Genomic DNA, 22,561 nt, shown 5'->3' with positions numbered 1-22,561 from the left:
CTCAGGACCTCAGACAGGGCCGAAGGTTTGTGAATGATAGTGAAAAATCCCGCGCCACAAAAAAAATGGAATATAAAATAAAGAATAAATATAATAAGCTGCTAATCCCAAAAACTAAATGACATAATCACTAGTGCAAATTGAAAAAGGAGGATGGTGGGGAGCGCTGTTGTGAGCTAATTAAACTAGAAAATACATTTTCTCTAATCTATTTATTTTCTAGTTTAATTAGCTCACAACAGCGCTTCCCACCATTCTTCTTTTTCAATGGGCCAAAGGTTTACCTTACAACAAGACAATGACCCTAAGCACATAGCTAAAATAACGAAGGAGTGGCTTCACAACAACTTCATGACTGTTCTTGAATGGCCCAGCCAGAGCCCTGACTTAAACCCAATTGAGCATCTCTGCAGAGACCTAAAAATGGCTGTCCACCAACGTTTACCATCCAACCTGACAGAACTGGAGAGGATCTGCAAGGAGGAATGGCAGAGGATCCCCAAATCCAGGTGTGAAAAACTTATTGCATCTTTCCCAAAAAAACTCATGGCTGTATTAGATCAAAAGGGTGCGTCTACTAAATACTGAGCAAAGGGTCTGAATACTTAGGACCATGTGATATTTCAGTTTTTCTTTTATAATAAATCTGCAAAAAATGTCAACAATTCTGTGTTTTTATGTCAATATGGGGTGCTGTGTGTACATTAATTTTTTAGCAAATGGCTGCAATATAACAAAGAGTTGAAAATTTGAGGGGGTCTGAATACTTTCTGTCCCTACTGTATATTGTTAGAGCTCCGCACCGCTGAGGAGAGAAGAGAAGGACAAAGCGGAGCCTGCAGGCTCAAAAGGTGTCCATTTGAACCTTTTTGCCCCAGGGAACAAACTGTGAAAGTTTGGGCAGGAAATATGGTACTGGGAGGAAGCCGTGACAGAAATAAAATTCACCTCACAAAGAGCTCACAGGCACTCACTGCAACTAAAGCAGCTCCAGTCACCTCACAATATACAGCATCAGGGCGCTCTCACAGACAGAAAATGTCACAGCAAGACTCTCCATTTGAGTCAGATACAGAACAAATCCTCTCACAAACTTCTCCACAAGCCTCCTCAGCATCCCCAGTAATATTATTACAATTTGAAAAGATGCTTCATAAGGCTTTAAAACAAACCTCAGACCAAATAACAAAAAGCCTAACCAAAGAAATAAGAGAGCTGGGAAACCGCACCGCAGCCTTAGAAATAAAAATGGATGAAACTGAAATTACAACCCAAGAAAATATAACAGAATTGGAACAATTAAAAGAAGAGAATTTAATACTTCAAACTAAGCTCGAAGATTACGAAAATAGAGCCAGATGTTCAAACTTGCGCATAAGGGGAATACCTGAAACTGTGACAGACCTGCAATCTACTATTACTGCTCTATTACAAGAACTAAAGCCAGATATCCCTATTGAACGTTTAGAACTGGACAGAGTACACAGAGCCCTCACAGCCAAAAAGAAAGATGGACCCCCACGTGATATAATCACAAAATTTCATTATTACAGAACGAAAGAACAAATACTAATTGCTGCAAGAGAAAAAAAGGAACTTAATTTTCAAGGACACAATTATCAAATTTTTGCTGACCTATCCCAACTTACTATTACTAAAAGACGATCCATGAAACCCCAACTAATGGAACTGCAACGCCACAACATTATGTATCAATGGGGCTTCCCCTTTTCAGTCAGATTTAACTACCAAGGTACAATTTACAGAAGCAGATCAGCAGATGAACTACAACAAACCCTTTTAAAATTAAATCTGACAGAACCCACAAGCAGCAACTCTCCCACACACAGAAGAATGGCATCATCTTCACCTTCAGGCAGCACCCAGAAAATTTCAGAACAAAATGGGAATCATCATTCTCACAAAAGAGGCCGTTATGCCACATCATCCATGGACCAAGAAGATTCAATGGACTGACATCCTAATTCCTAATATCTCTTCATTTATTATACTAAGAGATGGTTCTCTATAAAAAACCTGTATTTATAACTGAATGTAACTGCATTCTGATAGTCACACACTGTGTGGGATCATGTTACATTCCAGTTATATTTCTTATTACTTCTGATTCATATAGCCTTAGAATATATAAGTGAAATAAGGAAATTCTTGTTCAGTTATATATTTTCAGGTAATAACAATAGATTTATTACTTTTTAGGACGAATATGTTCAATAATCCAGAAGTAATGGAAGCTTTTTCTTTCTTTTCTTAAAACAAATATATTATTACCTAACTAGTTCCTAGAACTATGTTTTTGTTTATTCTAATCTGAAGCAATACAACCTCAATTTTATGAGTTAACATATCTAAACAGTTACATATGAATAAAATATGTAATTGTTTACTCTAAAAGGGTTAAAATCCCAAAATAATTCAAACTATCTTCATCCATACCAAAGTTATTAACAGTAACTTTCTAACTGAATTATTTAGCCTAGGGCAAGACTAACCATATACAACCACCCTGGAATAAATAATTTCAACAAAAACCATATTCTGCACTCCAATTAATGAATCATCATTTTGATGTCTTTTGACATAGCACTTCTCTCCTGTAAGCGGAAGATCCGTGTACCCCCATTAGCCCTCCTCATTCTCCCAACCATATTATGTGGGGGTGTGACGAAGGCACTTATTCCCCTGAGAGAGATATTTATTCTCTTTCATGGGTAAATTGTGATTACTTGCAAAAAATAATTTATACAATGTATCATCTAATCTCATATGTTTTTTGTTTACTCTTTACTCCAGAATTCACTGGTTTCTTTTCTATCTTTTCATCTCTTCAGTCCACACAGGTTGATCCGCGCAGTCAGCTCTGCATAACAAAAAGTAAATCAAAACTATTTGATCTGTTGCCATGGCACCACTGAATATACTTTCCCTGAATGTTCAGGGAATAAATGTCCCTCAAAAAAGGACCAAAGCCTTCTGTACTTTCCATAACAAGAAGGCTCACATAGTATGCCTCCAAGAAACACACTTCACCAAAGATTCTAATCCAAAATATATTTCTCCTTTTTATCAACAAATTTACACGGCTTCTGCCTGTACCAAACAAAGGGGAACTCTAATTGCATTTCACCGATCCACACCATTCACCTTATCATCAGAAATTAAAGACCCAGAAGGTAGATACCTGATACTCATGGGTTATATAATGGATACAGCAATCACGGTGATTTCCTACTACGCTCCTAACAAACAACCTACACCATTCCTCTCACATATATTACAAGTGATTAATACACACAAAATAGGAACAGTGATAATGTGCGGGGATTCGAACCAGGTCCTCCTCCCATTTCTAGATAAATCACCTTTTACACCATCCAAAATAACCTCTAGATTACCTTTTTCTCAACTTCTTTCCAAATACAATCTGGTAGATTCGTGGAGAGAAAGTAACCCAATGAAAAAGAAATTCACTTATTTCTCGCACCCTCATCAAACCTTCACCAGAATAGATCATATTTTTCTAACAATAGGAATGATACCAGAAATTATTGCATCAGATATAATTCCGATTCCGTGGTCTGACCATAATGCAGTATACACTACTATAGCCTCAGCCATACCAAAAGTGCATGACCCAACGTGGTACTTACCGGACATAATGCTCAAACACCCACTACATCAGATGGCCATTGAACAAGCTTTAAAGGAATACATATCAATTAATAATACAACAGACATTTCCCAATAACACTGTGCAGTGGCGTAGCGTGGGGGGTGCGGAGGGGGCCGTGGCCCCGGGCGCAACATTTAGGGGGGCGCAATTCCGTGCCAGTGTGTGACTACTGGCTGCCTCCTCCTAAATTCACTGCCCGGTGTCCCCACGCTCTGGCCGCCATGTTCAGTCTCCGGCGCCCTGTGATTGGCCGTATGGGGTCATGTGCGGCGGCGCGGCTGGCCTATCCATGATCGCGGTACATCCTGGAGTCCCGCCTCTGCACATGTTCAGTCTTTGGCACCCTGTGATTGGGTAAATGGGGTCATGTGCAGAGGCGGGACTCCAGGAGCAAGTGCGAGCGTTAACAGGCCAGCCCCACCGCCGCACATGACCCCATACACCCAATTACAAGGCGCCGGAGACTGAACATGGCGGAGCGCGGGGGACACAAAAAGATTGTGAGCGCCGCTGTCTCCTCCTCCTGCTCCCCTTCGGACCGATGGGAAACAAAGAAGAAAAGGTAAGACTCCCTCGTGATGAGAGTCGTGTTGCTGGCCCGGGGGGGGCGGGACACAGTCTGGGAAGAGGGAGCACCCAGCCAGAGAGAGTGAGTAGAAGAGCAGTTAGAGTCATGCAGTGTAGTGGTCAGTATAGGAATACTGTAGGTAGGATAGTGTAGTGGACAGTAAAGTAGTCAGTGCAGTATAGTGGACAGTATAGTTTAGTGGTCAGTGTAGTGGACAATATAGTGGTCAGTATAGTGGATAGCATAGTGCAGTGGACAGTATAGTGTAGTGGGCAGTAAAGTGGTCAATATAGTGTAGTGGACAGTATAGTATAGAGGTCAGAATAGTGGACAGTATAGTGTAGTGGACAATATAGTGGTCAGTATAGTGTAGTGGGCAGTATAGCGGTCAGTGTAGTGGACAGTATAGTGGTCAGTATAGTGTAGTGGGCAGTATAGTGGTATAGTGTAGTGGGCAGTATAGTGTAGTGGACAGTAAAGTGGGCAGTATAGTGTAGTGGGCAGTATAGTGGACCGTATAGTGTAGTGGACAGTATAGTGGTCAGTGTAGTGGACAGTATAGTGTAGTGGACAGTATAGCGGTCAGTGTAGTGGGCAGTATAGTGTAGTGGACAGTATAGTGGGCAGTATAGTGTAGTGGACAGTATAGTGGACAATGTAGTGGGCAGTATAGTGGACAGTGTAGTGGATAGTGTAGTGGACAGTATAGAGGTCAGTATAGTGGATAGTGTAGTGGGTAGTGTAGTGGACAGTATAGTGGGCAGTATAGTGGGCAGTATAGTGTAGTGGACAGTATAGAGATCAGTATAGTGGACAGTATAGTGTAGTGGTCAGTGTAGTGGACAGTATAGTGGTCAGTATAGTGTAGTGGGCAGTATAGTGTAGTGGGCAGTATAGTGGACCGTATAGTGTAGTGGGCAGTATAGTATAGTGGTCAGTGTAGTGGGCAGTATAGTGTAGTGGACAGTATAGTGGTCAGTGTAGTGGACAGTGTAGTGCAGTGGTAAGTATAGCGGACAGTAAAAGTGGACAGTATATTGGATAGTGTAGTGGACAGTATAGAGGTCAGTATAGTGTAGTGGACAGTATAGCGGTCAGTGTAGTGAGCAGTATAGTGTAGTGGACAGTATAGTAGTCAGTGTAGTATAGTGGTCAGTGTAGTGGACAGTAGAGTGTAGTGGTCAGTATAGGAATCAGGTTGGTTAGTACTATTGTAGGAAGGGAAGGGACAGGACTCTGGGAGTGCTAAAAGTCCGCAGGTTGGGGGGGCGCAAATTACTTGCCTTGCCCCGGGTGCTGACAACCCACGCTACGCCACTGACACTGTGGGAAGCTCATAAGCCTGTCTTGCGTGGTACAATACAAAGACAAATGGCACTATTTAAACGGGAACGCAAAAATCTAGCAAAAAAACTAGAACTCAATTTTAATGCAGCCTACATATCATTCCAAGATAATCCATCTCAGAGTACAAAATCTCATCTGGAAAAATCTAGATTGGAATACGATCTATTTCTCACTGAGTCAGTTGATAAATCCCTCAAACGCTCCAAACACAATTTCTACATGAATACAAACAAACCAGGTACATATTTGGCTCGGGCATTAAATTCAACTAACAAATCTTTCAAACCAATACGTTTGAAATTATCAAAAAATGTTTATACTTGTAATCCAGTTAAAATAGTCCATAAATTTCACTCACATCTCGCAACTTTATACAAGACAAACAATGAATTTAATCCTACAGAGGTTGAATCCTTCTTCTCAAAAATAACCTTACCTGAGTTGTCTCAGAATCAAAAAAGCAGTTTGGATGAGCCTATAACTATAGATGAAGTTGCTAACACCATAAAAGACCTAAAACTTAACAAAAGACCAGGCCCAGACGGCTACTCGGCCTTATACTATAAAACATTCTCAGAAATACTCTCTCCCATTCTCACTGAAACTTTTAACAAACTTCTAGAAGGACATTCTTTTCGGCAAGAAACACTAATGGCAATTGTTTGTATGATCCCAAAACCCCTTTCTGATGATACTTCCTGTGTGAATTATCGGCCTATCTCTCTGTTAAACCTTGATATTAAATTATTAGCAAAAATAATAGCAAAACGCCTCAATAGCATTATAGGAAAATTAATACATAGAGATCAAGTAGGCTTCATGCCAAATAGACAGGCAGGCGATAATATACGCAGGGCAGTGTTATTGGCACATATTGCTAAAAAACGGAAAATCCCTTTATGTTTTCTATCTCTCGATATTAAGAGGGCATTTGACACAGTATCCTGGCAATATATGCAATATTCATTACAAAAATGGGGTTTTGGACCCCACTTTTTAACATGGATCAAAGCATTATATAATAAACCCAAAGCCTATATAAAATATGCTGGATACAAATCTGATGCCTTTAATATCGAAAGAGGTACCCGACAGGGTTGCCCATTATCTCCCTTATTATTTGCCCTTATACTCGAACCCATGGCCCAATACATCAGAACAAACCAAACTATAACTGCCATTGAAGTAGGAGGTATTACACACAAATTATGTATATTTGCAGACGATATATTACTTTTTCTATCATCACCACAGGTCTCTGGTCCTAACTTAATACCAGCTCTTGTTGGATTTGCAGCCCTATCTGGCCTTATGATTAATCCTAAGAAATGCTTAGTGCTTAATATTTCACTCACAAACATGGAATTGATCCCGGCTAGGGCTGCACTCCCATTCACATGGGCAGAAAAATCAATCCCATATCTTGGAATTCATTTAACAGCATCTCATTATGACTTATTCTCAACCAATTATCCTCCTATATTAAGACAGATCACAAATCTAATAAAACAATGGTTGCAACTTCCTTTATCCTGGATAGGGAAGATTAATGCAATCAAAATGACTATTCTACCCAAATTGCTTTATCTATTCAGAGTCCTCCCTATTCCAATTCCTTCCTATTTTTTGAGAATAGTACAAAAAAGAGCAACTTTGTTTATATGGGGCTCTTCTAAACCACGTATACCTATACACACACTACATCTTCCCAAAAATAAAGGAGGCCTGGGATACCCTAATTTTACTAACTACTACAGAGCAGCACATTTGGCCAGTCTGTCCAAATACCATGCAAAACAGGAAATCCCATTATGGGTATTTATAGAGGCTTCAGAAAATGACCCTCTATTAATATCAAACTTGTTATGGCTTGATCCTAAAGACCGCTTTAAAATTCATAATCCCATAACTAAACACTTCTTATCTCTCTGGGATAAACTAAAAACCAAATATCAGTTACAATCTCCACACAATCCTCTCCTTTCTTTTATCAGAAATCCGGCCTTTTATCCGGCATGGATCTACCCAAATTCTTTTAAAGCTTGGACAACATCAGGCATTCAGACACTGAATGACTTCATAGCATCTAAATCATTCCTTTCATTCCCATCGCTTAGAGAAAAATATGATCTACCAAACTCTGAGATATTTAGATATCTCCAAATCAAAAATTTCTATACACCATTCCTAAAGGGGGATACACCATTATCTCAATTATCCATTTTTGAATCAATCTGTACAAAAGATCCATTTGCTAAAGGTACAATTTCATCACTTTATAATCAATTATATGGAGTAGTAAATCTTAATAGACCCTCTTACGTTCAGAGGTGGGAGGAGGACCTGGGACGAACTTTAGAAGACACGGACTGGTCTAACATATGGCTCACATGTAAGTCATCTTCACCCAACATCTTAGCACTGGAGACAAATTATAAAGTCCTAACTCGCTGGTACCTTGTACCCGCTAGAGTGGCAAAATATTCACCTAATACCTCAGCTCTTTGTTTTCGAGGATGCCCAGAAATAGGCACACATTTACACATATGGTGGACGTGCCCAGTAATCCAAACCTTTTGGAAGGAAGTCTTTGTGATTGCATCTAAAATATTTAAAAAAATAATACAACCAGATCCATATATAACTTTACTTAATCTAAAATCAATTCAAACTTATGATTCAACTAATAACGGCTGCAAAACAAACAGTGGCCAAGGCATGGAAATCTCCTACATTGGTACTAGCAGAAACAATTCACAGAATGAATAATACAATGTCCCATGCTAAGATGGTAGCCATCGATCAAAATCAAATTCCAAAATTTGAAAAACTTTGGCATCCTTGGATAAAACAACAGTTCCTGTCAAATTTCAATGACTCTGTCCTGTTGCCATGGTAACAGATTAAATGACTTACAGAGACACCCATTCTAAGGCTTCAAAGAGAACTAAAAAGAATAATAAACTGACGAGCGGGACAACCTTGTGGACCATACCTCTGCCTTTCTACCCTTTTTCTTCTTTCTCTTTCCTTTTCTCCACCTTACGATTAAAGCTCATTATCAGAATTTATTTGACCTATATACACTCTACCTGTAAACAATATGTATAGTAGGTATAAATCATTTAAATACCTACAAAAGTAACTAAGGAAATGATATATATCTTTAATTTAGGTTTACGTGAATCCAATGTTTAATATTTGAAATTTCATGATATTTACCTATATAAACCCTACTGTAAAACAATGAGCTTACTTTATAGATCCTTGTAAACTTACTTTATGTATCTTTATAATATTGTATACTCAATAAACTTCTTTTGACAAGGAAAAAAACAAAAAACATGTGTACAGATCTTTTAGCATGTAAAATGCTTCCTACATATACAATTTCATTTTTCATGTTGCCAAAATGCAAAAAGATTCTCACCAAATAATGAAGGTCAAAGTGGTCAATGTCATTCTTCAGCTCTGTGTGTTTAATAATATATTCCACCTGCACCTCCTGCTGCCCTTCACATGAGAGGACTTTGTCCAGGGAATGGAGTTTCAGGAAACTCTTACTACTGGAGTAGAAGGGTTTAAGATTCAGATTTGCTCCACCATAATCAAGGACTATGTTGCCATAAACATATGGTTGATCCTGCAGGTTTGTTCTTGCCTTTGATAAGAAGACAAATATAACAAAAAATAAATTTTGTTTAAAAGAGCTTCTCATGTTTTAGATAAAATTACAATTGCATTTTATATACAACTATATAGATCAGACCAAAATGAGGGGACAAATGAGGAAGAAAGAGGGACAGAGGGACTTTGTTCCAAATCAGGGACAGTCCCTCGAAATCAGGGACAGTTGGGAGCTATGGGCCACTGATTGCATCCCTCTCTATACAAGTCAGTGGAAGTTTGAAAAGGAACCTAAAGCAGGTTGATGCAACCTAAGGGGAGGCCAAATGCAAATCAGGAGGTCAACTGTGGGTCAAAGGCACCTGTCAATGTGTTCTAAATAATCTCAGAAAAATGTCAAACTGATATCAAAAGCCAATGGAATGCACTGGAAAGCAAGCTGTATATACCTATTGGCACGTCCCAAAGCAACAGGCTCTTAGACCATTTTTAAAGTAACCATTTGTGTGTTGTATCATTTCATATAACAGTGGCTAAGTAATGGAAACCCAATGAAATATACTCATCAGAAATTGAGAAACATAACAAGAGCTTATTTTATTTATTTTATTTTTATTTATTTATGTGCTGCCCACTCATTTTCTTATTTAAGGTTTCAGAAAACAGAGACAGAAATATAAATGTAGGACAATTAATCTCCAAGGCTGCATTCACAAGTCAGCATTTTGAATCGCGGGCAGATTTGCCACGATTCTGACCAATTTGAAAGCACTTACTTTGTGTGAATGACAAATCACGGGACTCACATTTGAGATGCCGTTCATTTGAATGACACCTAAAATCGCACTGCGGGTCTGCTGCGATTGTCATGCCATATGGTGTGACCAAATACCCATATTTTTTCAATATGTTCAGGTGTTTTAAATAGCCTTGCAGGAGTTAAATGTCATGTGTGTGCTGTAATCTTTTGTTCTATTTGTATGGTCTTATGGCTGCACCATCTTTCATGCATTTTTTTAGGGTGTGCCCCCCCAAGTCCTTGTTTGTCACGCCATAAATCATGCTGCAATCGCGGCAACCCCCAATGCAGGAAGCATGTTGCCCAAAAGTAGCTCCTGGACTTTTTTTGGGGAGATATGCTCCCCGTGATGCCGGTTGCCACGACTACGGCAGGATTTATTGAGTGACAATCATGGCAGACCCATACCTCATTTTTCGGTGTCATTCAAATGAATGGCATCTAAAATGCGAGTCCCGCAATTTGTCATTCACACATCGCTGCTTTCAAATCGTGGGAAGTATTGCACCAAATCTGCCCGCGATTCAAAGTGCTGAAGTGTGAATGCAGCCTAAGGAGGCTGTTGGAAGCACACATGTGAAAGTAATGATATTTAAGGGGCTATAACAACAGTGAACTCTAGTGTAATGTGTCTCCAGGCATGACTGTCTGCTGAAGCATGTCTTCAGTCTCCAACTACTCATATAGCATGTTCACAGTCTATGACCATCTCCTGTAGCACCTATGTGGTTTTTACCAATCTCATGTAGAATGTCTGTAGTCTTTGATTGTTTCCTGTTACATCTGAAGTTTTTGACAGCTGTCTGTACCATTATATTGAGGAATCACACATTCAGTTCTGGAGGTTTTACACACTATGCACAGGTTTTGATTTGCTTCCAACTAAATGGATGGAAGGGATACATTTGTTCCTTGATGGCCATTCCTAGTTGCCAAAGTTGACAGAACTCTGCTCCAGGGGTTGGATGAGTGTCTGTCTTGGCAGCTTGGACATGGTAATTATATTGGTACCATAGTGACCATAGTCAATGGCAGCCAGGCACTGTTTCTTTAAGGCATATTTGATTATAAAACTGTTCAGGGCAATGTCTTTATTTAGTTTCACAATAGTAAAATAAATTGGGCAAAATGTAGATCTGTTTCTTTAAATTGAAAAACGATTTGCTTGATCATGGAAGCAACCACCAATGGGTTCTTCTAAGAGATAGAGCCTAACTATGTAATCCTATCCCCATGCACCCCCTAAAGGTTAGGGATGGTGTGTAGTACTCAAGTAAGCCTACTCTCATCCCACCTCCCACTTCTGTTTTTGCTCAAGAACCCATCATTCCAAACACTGGGTCACTTCAGGCCTATTTAGCCTTCATAGCCTAGTCAAACCTGACAGCCTTAAAACCTTCCAAAGTCTCAGAATTGATCACAAGCTACCAAACGTTGAAATATTTATGTAGATACCTTCAAGTCAAACTCTTTATACTTACACCTGTCTCATACCTCATTGGGGAAACCTATGTTCACTTCAAATGTACAGCGAGCACCCTCACTCTCCTGGCCTAAACTCTGAAATCTATTCAATGCTACTAAAATCATGCTTTTGCGACCCCTTCCACATATTAACACATATGGAAATCATAACTGGGCTACAAACTGTTGCAGGAGGACCGGACATAGACATGGCTTACAACAAAGGTTTCCCAAAATGCCCTAGCAGTGGAACAAATTGTAGAGTGCTTACTCACTGGTACCTAATACCTAGGCAAGCTAGCTAGCTAGCTAGCTTAGTACCAAACTTTCTTTCCACCTGTTTTGGTGGCTGCTTGGAGGCTGGCACATTCTTCCCTATACTGCATAGATTCTAGAGCAAAGTACACTAAATATTGCATATGCTGTACAGCTATTATATGCTCAAAAATCTATATGAAACCATATCACATCACATGCTTGATAATGTAGATACTGTAAACACCCCTTTAAATTTCTAAACCATCTGTTCAAAGCCACCAAACAAATGATCACAAAGGCATGGAAATCATAATTGCTTAAAACTTTGGAAGTCAAGCCAAGATTATCCCAAATTATGGGCTATGAAAAATGGACGACCACACTCACTAAAAATGCTATGGCCCTCTATGAAAATATGTTGGAACACTGGGCTGACTATTTCAGACCTTATGCACCTTCTAACACATTGAGCCAATTTACCCATGCTCCTAGCCGACCAGTTGGAGGTAGAGCCCTCCGCCATCTCCCCTTCAGCCAGTCTTCCTTACTTTGATCCCTCTTATCCATCTCTTTTCCTTTTTCTCTCTGTTCTGACTTTTTACACTTAGCAATTGTAACTGCTTTGTAATGCAATCGTATTAGTACTCCAGCACCACTGAATGTCATAAATGTTATCTTTTGCATATTCCACCCAATTTGCTATCAAAATAAAAATATTGAACAAGAAAAATGTCAAATTTGCTGAATCCTGGATTCTTTTTCCAGTGGGTGTTGCTTAGGGATCAATGGTAATGCACCTAAAATACACATTGCACCTACAAAGCAACATATTTACAACACAAAAAAATGCAAAAAATGTGAAAGGTGCCTACAGCATGATTTTTATTGAATAAAAGATTTAATGCAGTTTTTGCCACAGCTTGTCCTTTTTTTGTTGTTGTTGTTTTTTTTGGTTTTTTTAGCCAATCTACCTTCATTTTTATACTTTGATGTGATATTGCCACTTTTCCTGTCAAAGGTTTTTAAATATTTTAGTGGGAATATAATGATATAGGGAAATTGGGCGAATTATGTCACACTAAACTTTTTTTGACAACCCATTTAACTAGCCCCCTTAACACAGAATTTTAGAAATACACATATAGCAATGTTTCAAAAAAAAAAGTTAGTACCGAGAGAGATATTCGTCCCTTCCATTCACTTGTATTAACACTGAAAGAAGCTTGTCCATTGTCATCTGTCACCAAGGTTTCATTGATTGAATTGATTAAACTTCTTAGGTAAACCTTAATGCCTGGTATCGGGTTATCACCAGCATCCACCACTTTAACCTGAAAGAGTATTATGCCAGGAAATATATTTTATCAGTCATCATAGAAACAGAAGAAAAATGCATTTAATTGGCTTGTTGATGATGCACACTTTGATGCAGATATGCTAACCACGTACTGGGAGAGGCAATTATGACCGCATGTTATCTCCAAAATTGACTACTAGGAAAATCAACTGAGAAAACTCAGTGGAATGGAATGTATGTAGAATGGAATTGTATGTGGAATGGAAGGGTTGGGATGCTTGCGCAAAGAAAGGTGTAGTTGTGGGGTATAGGTTGTGGGGTATAGTGGTTCTTAAAAGGGTACGGAATTCTACAGCAAGGCACAAACAAGGTAACCATTAGTAGAAGTGTAATTGTCCATGAAACTTCATTGTGTTCCACATCAATGCCACATGAAGATAATGAAGAAAGAGACAAAGACACATAAATTAATGCAGACAATCCAAATGCTGTAAAAGAAGAAACCAGGCCACAAGAGGCTTCAATCAGGAAATCAGCCAGAAGCAATAAAGGCATCCCAGCCAAACATCTGTCCTATGCTGTCATGTAGGATTAAAACCAGAGCCAGATTCATGGGATGAGATACAAAGACTTCCAACTCATGAGAAACAAAATTGGATCACAGTATTTGACAAAAACACTTACAAGAATCAGATTTTTAAAACTGAGATCTGAATTAAGACTAAAATAAGGGGTAGTTGTTGAGTGGGAGTGTTGGAACACAGAATTGTATTTTATGCAACAACTACTGTACATCAGTATTTAGTAGAGATATATTCTTCAACCAGTAGATGAAAGTGTTTATATGTTTGTAGCTGCATTTATAGTATACTCTGTGTCTTTTCCCTGAGTAAAGGTTCCGGTTTCCTGTATACAGATAAGCAGCAAAGCCCATGTGGACTGTGCACTGTCTGTTCTTTAGGGCCATATAAAGAATTTCTAACAAAAACAAATTGATTATTAATAGCCGGCGACACTAATCGTACGAAATTAAAAAAAACAAAAGCACAGACTGGTTGTACTGAAATTGACCGATCGGTTGACTTCAGTACAAGCGGCCTGCCTACAGATGGATCAAAATTCGTCCGGTTCAGCAGGATTTTGATCCTTCTGTGGCCAGTTTTACTGTTGTTTTCAGACATGTGATTGTTATTTTCAGCTCTCATTGGTTATAACAATTACAAAAACCAATTTTATGGCAAAATAAGATTTACAGAAATGTTATGCAACTCACCAATCCACTGAATGGGATCCCAGATTTATAGTTACTGTCAGCATCAACAAAGGACACCTTACTGATTACATTGGATATAGCAGCCTGACTGACTGTAGATAACTCAATTCCTGGCAGAAGAATTATTGAAAAGAAATAAGAGATCAGCTTTGGAAAATCATAGGATCCTCCATTATTCTAACCTTAACATCTTTGTCAGGGGTGCCCAACCTTTTAAAGAGCTAGGGCCACAATGCTTAAGCGACTTGATAACCGGTGGTGTGCCACAATGAGCAGAGCGGGCAAATCACAGATCTGTGGGACAAATCCCCTTCAGTTTATTTTTTAGCAGATTGCATTGGAGTAGGCGAATGTAAACGGACACATCTGCGGCTCCATATAGGTGAATGGAGAGTCCGATAGGGTCCGCCTGAAAAACAGAACAGGCAGACAAGACTGAACCAATTTTGTGGAAGGGGCCTAAGGCTGCGCTTTCCCACTAATGCACTGCGGTTTACTGTGGGTGCAGGGCAATGCACAGGGCAATGCACCTGTGGATTTCCTGTGTGTTAGCTGCACTTTGCCATAGACATTAGACATGTGCACTGCCGAAAAATGTGTTCGTTTTCGTTTTTTGTTTTTCATTTAAATTCATAAATTTGTAAATTTGGAAATTCAAAAATTCGGAATTCATACATTTGTAAATTCGACAATTCGAAATTCAAAAATCTAAAAATCCAGAAATCCAAAAATTCGTAAATTCGAAATTTCGGAATTCATAAATTCTAAAATTCTAAAATATACAAAAATTTGAAAATCCGGAAATTTGAAAATTCGGAAATTTGAAAACTCGGAAATTTGAAAATCCAAAAATTAGAGAATTTGAAAATATGAAAAAGGAAAAGAAAATTAGAAAATTCGAAATAATAACTAACTAACTAATAATAAATAACTATTAAAGTATAGGTATTGCAATTTCCTTTCAAATTTGGCTGTTAGTGAATGTAATGAATACGAATTTATTAAAAGTTACGAATCATCCAAAATAACGAATGCCGCATCTATACAAATGGAATGGAACGAATAAATAATAATAATAATAAAAATAAATTTGTTACGTTCCGTTGGTTTAGACACAACGCTATTTCGGATAATTTGTAACTTCAGATAAATTCGTATTCGCTACGTTCACAAACAGCCAAGTTTGAAAGGAAATTCCAATACCTAGAATTCAATAGTTTAGTAATATTTAAGTTATTATTAGTTAGTGATCATTTCAGATTTTCAAATTTTCGGATTTTCGTTCTTACTTTCGGATTTTCGTTCTTTTGAATTTTCTGATTTTCATTCTTATTTTCACATTTCCCGAATTTCCAAATTTACAAATTTTCTGATTTTTGAATTACGAATTTCTGAATTTTCGAATTTCCGAATTTTCGGATTTTCGGATTTTCGAATACTCTAATTACCGAATATTCGGAAAAATTCTTTAAACGGGTTTTCATTCATTTGTATATTTCCGAATTAACGAATTTGTTGAAATTTGTTAAAAAAACTAACTCGAAATAAAACGAATTGCACATGTCTAATAGATGTCTGTTATATCCTGCAGGTGAGGTGCACTTTCAGAAAGTGCACCAAACCCACAGCAGGTAAAAACAGAAGTCTATGGCTCAGTGCAGGTAACCCGCAGGTGCACTGCAGGTGCACTGCACTTGTGAGTCAGTTTGAAAGCTGCACCACTGCAGAACAGATATGCCTTTAACCACTTAAGCCCCAGAGCATTTGGCTGCCCAAAGACCAGAGCACTTTTTGCGATTCGGCACTGCGTCGCTTTAACTGACAATTGCGCGGTCGTACGACGTGGCTCTCAAACAAAATTGACGTCCTTTTTTTCCCACAAATAGAGCTTTCTTTTGGTGGTATTTGATCACCTCTGCGATTATTATTTTTTACTTTTTGCTATAATAAATATCCCCCAAAAATATATCAAAAAACATTTTTTTCATCAGTTTAGGCCGATACGTATTCTTCTACATATTTTTGGTAAAAAAAATCGCAATAAGCGTTTATTGATTGGTTTGCGCAAAAGTTATAGCATTTACAAAATAGGGGATAGTTTTATGGCATTTTTATTAATAATTTTTTTTTACTAGTTTTGACGGAGATCAGCGATTTTTATTGTGGCTGCGACATTATGGCGGACACATCGTACATTTTTGACACATTTTTGGGACCATTGTCATTTATACAGCAATCAGTGCTATAAAAATGCATTGATTCCTGTGTAAATGACACTGGCAGTGAAGAGTTAATCGCTAGGGGGCGGGGAGGGGTTAAGTCAGTACTAGGGAGGTGTTTCTAACTGTAGGGGGGTTGGTCTGTGTGTGTCAGTACACTGATCTCTGCTCCCGATGACAGGGAGCAGAGATCGAGTGACACTGTTCTAGGCAGAATGGGGAGATGCTGTTTACATCAGCATCTCCCTGTTCCTGCTCTCCATGAGACGATCGTGGGTATCCCCACGGTGATCGAGTCCGCGGGACCCGCGACCCGGCTCACGGAGCTCCTGGGCGGCGCGCACGCAATGTCGCGGCGGGGAATTCAAAAGGACGTACAGGTACGCCCTTTTGCCCAGCCGTGCCATTTGCCCGACGTAAATAGTCGTGCGCCGGTCGGGAAGCGGTTAATAGTAGTCTTCAATTTAGGTGTTGGCGGCTGTTGCTGTCCCAGGCAGAGTGCATTTGGTATCACTCTGCCTGTAACAGCAAGACGGCGCTATACAGGAAGCATGGGCTCCACAGCCACCTGGTTCCTCTACCGCTGGCTGCATTCACAACACTGATGCTCTGGGATGGTGGGTCGGCAACCCACGATCTGGGCTTGCCAACTCACCATCCCAGAGCAAGAGCTTGCAGGTCACATCAGAGGGCTCTGCATGCCACCCGTTGGGCACCCCTGATGTACATTACGTGTTCCATTTATAAGCAAGACAGAAGGAAGATGAAAACAGAAGTTTACCAGTCCCATCCTCGGTGATAGAGGCTTCTCCTTTCAGTACACGCTCCTTGTTGTTGTTTCTCATTTTATAGACTGTAGAATTAACGTCTATGGTATCACATCCCGATCTATCCAGCTGTGAGTGAGAGACAGAGAGGAACACAGTGCTGAAATATTAGTGATCAATTGAAGGACTTTAGGGTTGAAAACATATCTATATAAAGAATCAGTCCACAGAACCAACATTTAATTTTAAAGCAAGGAACAAAAATGCAATAGTTTGTAGACTTCCCCTCCGTAACATCTCTAAAATGCACCCCTTTTTAACAAATGAAACCACCAAGCTCCTCATTTACTCCCTTGTTATCTCTCGCCTTGACTATTGCAACTCCCTTCTCATTGGCCTAACTCTCCATAGGCTATCCCCTCTTCAGTCTATCATGAATGCTGCTGCCAGACTTATCGACCTTAACAACCCCTCAGTGTCTGCCAACCCTCTCCTCCAATCCCTACACTGGCTCCCAATCACCCAGCGAATTAAATTCAAAATACCAACCACAACATATAAAGCCATTCACAACTCTGCCCCCGAGCTACATCACCAACCTTGTCTCCAAATATCACCCAAACCGTCCTCTCCGCTCTACCCAAGACCTCCTACTCTCAAACTCTCTCATCTCCTCCTCCCATGCTTGTCTCCAGGATTTCTCCAGGGCCTCCCCCATCCTATGGAATTTGCTACCTCAACCTGTCCGGCTATCCCCTACTCTTGCTAACTTCAGGTGATCCCTGAAAACCCATCGCTTCAGGGAAGCCTATCACGTCTCCAACTAATCTCCTACCACTTCCATCAGCTCATTCCCCACAACTACAACCTTTTGTACCACCTGTCCCACCCTATTAGATTGTAAGCTCTTCTGAGCAGGGGCCTTTTAATCCTCTTGTATTATTGTATTATAACTATATTGTCTCCCTTTTATATTGTAAAGCGCTGCGTAAACTGTTGGCGCTATAAAAATCCTGTATAATAATAATAATATATTGCAGGTTACACATCCTTAGATGTCATAGCTGCATAGCTTTTTTGGGGGGGAGTCTGCTCTCCTTTATTTTCACTTATTGATCCTGCCAAGAACATACTTCCTGTCTTACAGTGACAATGCCCACTATAGTGTACCTATAAAAGGGGCAGTGTTGTCATCCTAGACTTCTTGCTCTTGATTTGGGCTACAGTGCACCCCTTCTCCTTATCTCACTAATATAGGGATACTGTAGGTGTTCTGTAGTCCACGGAGGTGAACTGGCCAGGAATAATTATAGTGCTTGATATTTGAGTGCAGCAGAGTGCAAGGAGCTTACTCGATATCTGCAGGATTAACTTTTTTTTTTTTACACTTATCCAACATACTGTATATAGCTGAAACAGATTGAAAAGGGGTGGAAATAAGAGAAGTTCATTATTCAAGGCAGCATAGGGGCTAAGTGGTTAGCACTTTGGCCTGGCAGCATTAGGGTCATCAGTTAGAATCCCAACCACAACATGACCTGCCTGAAGTTTGCATGTTCTCCCTGGCCCATTTGGGTTTCCTCTGGCTACTCCGGTTTCCTCCCACACTCCAAAGACATGCTGGTAGGCTAATTGGCTCCTGTCTAAATTGGCCCTAGTATGTATGAATGTGAGATAGTGGCCTTATATTGTAAGCTCCTTGAGGGCAGGGACTGATGTGAATGTACAGTATATATGTAAAAGCATAAATTATGGGTGCTATATAAGTACCTGTAATAATTAGGGTTTACACACACTTTAGGCGTCTTGTGTGCCGTTGAGACTGTGGTGGAGAGATATCTGCAGTTCTCTGTTCTTGGGACAGTTTTTTTTCAGGAAATCTCACTATCCCTGAGAGGTAGTGGGAATATGGGGTTGATGTAATAAAGGAGTAGAGCATGTTCACTTTGCTATATGAATTTTCACATAGCTGAAATTCACATAGTAAATAACACCCAGCTATATAAAAAGAAAATTTAAAGCATAATTAAAACAAAAATGCTGACAGATAGAATTTTTGACAGAATAAACCCTATGGTGGCTCCTGAAACCCATTTTAATTTTTTTTTTTTGCTGCAGAGGTTTCTTTAAGTATTTTTGCTTGTCCATGATTGGATGATGGAAGTTAACAGAGCTTTATCAGATTCCTTTGCTAAGTGAAAATGCTTAAATTAACCCTTATGAATGAGACTGTACCTGCTGAGACACGAAGGCGGTGGTCAGTTCAGCCCACTAAGGTTCCACCTTAACTAAAATTACATTTTGGGTTGTGAAAGAATTTTGTATATACACTATCTCACAAAAGTGAGCACACCCCTCACATTTCTGTAAATATTTTATTATATCTTTGCACGCGACAACACATGCAGCCTGGCTGGCAGAGCAGATTGTGAAGATCCCCCCGCTTGCTGTCAAAACAGGGAGCTGGAGACAGTGCATCTGTAACATGTTACACCCTGAATGTATGTAACATGTTACAAAAGGTGAACTTCTCCTTTAAACTGGCTAAAAACTAGTGGAATTGTGTTACAAATTGTTTAATTTAAGTGCGTTCTTGCAATTTTCTAATCATTAGTGGAGTCAATTTCAACTCAACTGAGGAGAAAATTCGAAGGAGCAGGAAGGAACAAACAGATTTCGAATGCCCCGTACACATGATCAGATTTTCTGACAGGAAATGTTGGATGTGAGCTTGTTGGCGGAAAATACGACCGTGTGTATGTTCCATCAGACATTTGTTGTTGGACTTTCCGCCAACAAATTTTGGCTAGCATGTTCTCAAATTTTCCGCCAACAAATGTGTGTTGTTGGGTTTTCCAATGGTATGTATACAAGGACGAGCTGGAAGCTCGGTCTTGTAAAACTAGCGTTCGTAATGGAGATTTCACATCAACTCACCGTACGTCTTGTACGTCGCTGCGTTCGTAATTGTTGGCCAACATTTGTGTGACCGTGTGTATGCAAAACAAGTTGGAGCCAACACCCTTAGAACAAAAATCCACGGTTTTGTTGTTGGAAAGTCTGATCGTGTGTATGAGGCATAACAGTATATGTGGTTTTCATTCGATAAAATCCACTCAATCCAAAACTGAATGTTAAAAGCAATACAAATGTTGAACTACTTTAAAGACGAAGTTCGTAAAACTGTCGAGAGAATATACTACGTACTGAGAGTTTTTGTACAAATTCTTGTAAAAAATGTATTTTCAAAGTGAGAATGAGAAAGGGAGGAGAAAAAGATTTTTGTTCAGATAAATTGTTTTCTGCCAAGCTAAGTTTGTACGTTAGATAGGGAAGCCATATGTCTATGACTAGCCTTAGAAAAGTTTGTCAGAATGTAAAATGCTGAGATCAACAAAATTTTCCCTATAGCACATTGACACTTTCAAATTATTTATAGTTTATTTGGACTGGGAGTCTGTGTCCTCTTACAAAAGATCATATGCTTTACAGATTCTCTTTAAAATTATAAGGGGGCTCCCCAGTTTGTTATTTATTGTCCAGTTCAGATTTAGCTGCCATTGTGTGGCACCTACCTTTCCGCTGAATTTAGCACAGATGTTGGTTTTCTTTCCTCGTCTCCACCGATATAAATAATACTGTCGGCACACAGTGGCTGTATAGTTTCCTTGAACTGGCTTCCCATAAGTGTATCTAAAAGATATAACACATTTCTGCAATGTGTTATTTTTTTACAAAACATTATTTAGAAAATTTTAAGTCATGTGATTTCTTTCTTCTAGCCACTAAGCAGTATCTGCATTAACCACTTCTGAACTGCCCACCGTCGTTATATGTTGGCTGTTTGAAGATGATTATAGTTGTTATGGCAGCAGCTAGCTGCCATAACCCCGGTATCCTCTTCTTTAGTGAGCCGTCCGGATTCGGATAAAAGTGGTCTTTGCTCCGGATTCACTGCAAGATCACTTTTATTGGCGGCGGGAGAGAGGGGCACCCCTCCCGCTGTGCTCCGGTGCCCTCCGCCACTTACCGGAGCCGTTGGCAGCAGCGGAGACGATCGGATCCTTCTTATGGCCTGACATGGAGACGAGTGAGGTGAAGATGGCCCCCATCTGTCTTCATATCATCGCAGGGCGGAAGCGACATCAAAACGTCACTTCCACCTATAGCTCTTAAAGGGCCATATTTTTTTCATTTTTTTAAATGACAAATTTTTTTTTTATTGCATTTCAGTGTAAATATGAGATCTGAGGTCTTTTTGAAAATCTCATATTTAAGAGGTCCTGTCATGCTTTTTTTCTATTACAAGAGATGTTTACATTCCTTGTAATAGGAATAAAAGTGACACATTTAAAAAAAAACAGGGTGAAAATAAAAAATAAAAGGTAAAATAAATAAGAAAAATTTTTTTTTTAAAAAACGCCCCATCCTGACGAGCTCGCGTGCAGAAGCCAGCACATACGTGAGTAGTGCCCACATATAGAAACGGTGTTTAAACCACACATGTTAGGTATCGCCGCGATCGTTAGAGTGAGAGCAACAATTATAGCCCTAGACCTCCTCTGCAACTTAGAACATGCAACCTGTAGAATTTTTTAAACATCGCCTATGGAGATTTTTAAGGGTAAAAGTTTGTCGCCATTCCATGTGCGGCTGCAATTTTGAAGCGTGGCATGTTGGGTATCAATTTACTCGGCATAAGATTATCTTTCACAATATAAAAAAAAATGGGCTAACTTTACTGTTGTCTTATTTTTTAATTCAAAAAAGTGTATTTTTAAAAAAAAAAGTGTGCTTGTAAGACCGCTGTGCAAATACAGTGTGACAGAAAGTATTGCAATGTCCACCATTTTATTCTCTAGGGTGTTATAAAAAATGTTTTTAACTTGTAAACAACAAATCTCAGAAAGAGGCTCGGTCCTTAAGTAGTTAACCAGACTTTGGTGTCTTCTATTGCCTCGTTTCCACTGAGCGGATCGGTTCGGTTTGGTACGGTACGCTATTTTGGGTGTTTTCATTTTGAAAGCGGCCCATACAACCGAACCGAACCGCTCCATTCAGGGTCCTGCTTCAGATGGGGGGCCATAGAAAATGGAACGGTTTGGTTAGGGCGGAGCTACGATACATTCCACTGATTGGCCGACGGAAAACCCTCTGCTGTGCTATGTTGAGGCATTTTTTCTAAACCCTGTATGGCCCCATGTGGTTCCAATTGCAGTGGAAAAGCTCACCAGAATAGATCGGACCA

General features: G+C 39.5%; 1 protein-coding gene across 1 annotated transcript in view; it reads right to left on the bottom strand.

Moving 5' to 3' along the window:
• LOC141105647 (alpha-2-macroglobulin-like) overlaps nucleotides 1-22,561 on the bottom strand; it is a 232,651-nt gene that overhangs the window by 152,126 nt on the left and 57,964 nt on the right. Inside the window, exons 8-12 of the mRNA XM_073595623.1 lie at nucleotides 20,889-21,006; nucleotides 17,328-17,442; nucleotides 14,328-14,437; nucleotides 12,930-13,088; nucleotides 9,040-9,270 (exon numbers count right to left, since the gene is read on the bottom strand). Of these exons, the coding sequence (XP_073451724.1) occupies nucleotides 9,040-9,270; nucleotides 12,930-13,088; nucleotides 14,328-14,437; nucleotides 17,328-17,442; nucleotides 20,889-21,006 (733 nt within the window). The remainder of the gene's footprint in view (nucleotides 1-9,039; nucleotides 9,271-12,929; nucleotides 13,089-14,327; nucleotides 14,438-17,327; nucleotides 17,443-20,888; nucleotides 21,007-22,561) is intronic.

The sequence above is a fragment of the Aquarana catesbeiana genome, linkage group LG08, assembly GCF_042186555.1.
Source record: "Aquarana catesbeiana isolate 2022-GZ linkage group LG08, ASM4218655v1, whole genome shotgun sequence".
Taxonomy (NCBI): Eukaryota; Metazoa; Chordata; class Amphibia; order Anura; family Ranidae; genus Aquarana; species Aquarana catesbeiana.
This window is presented reverse-complemented; position numbering and strand designations above follow the sequence as displayed.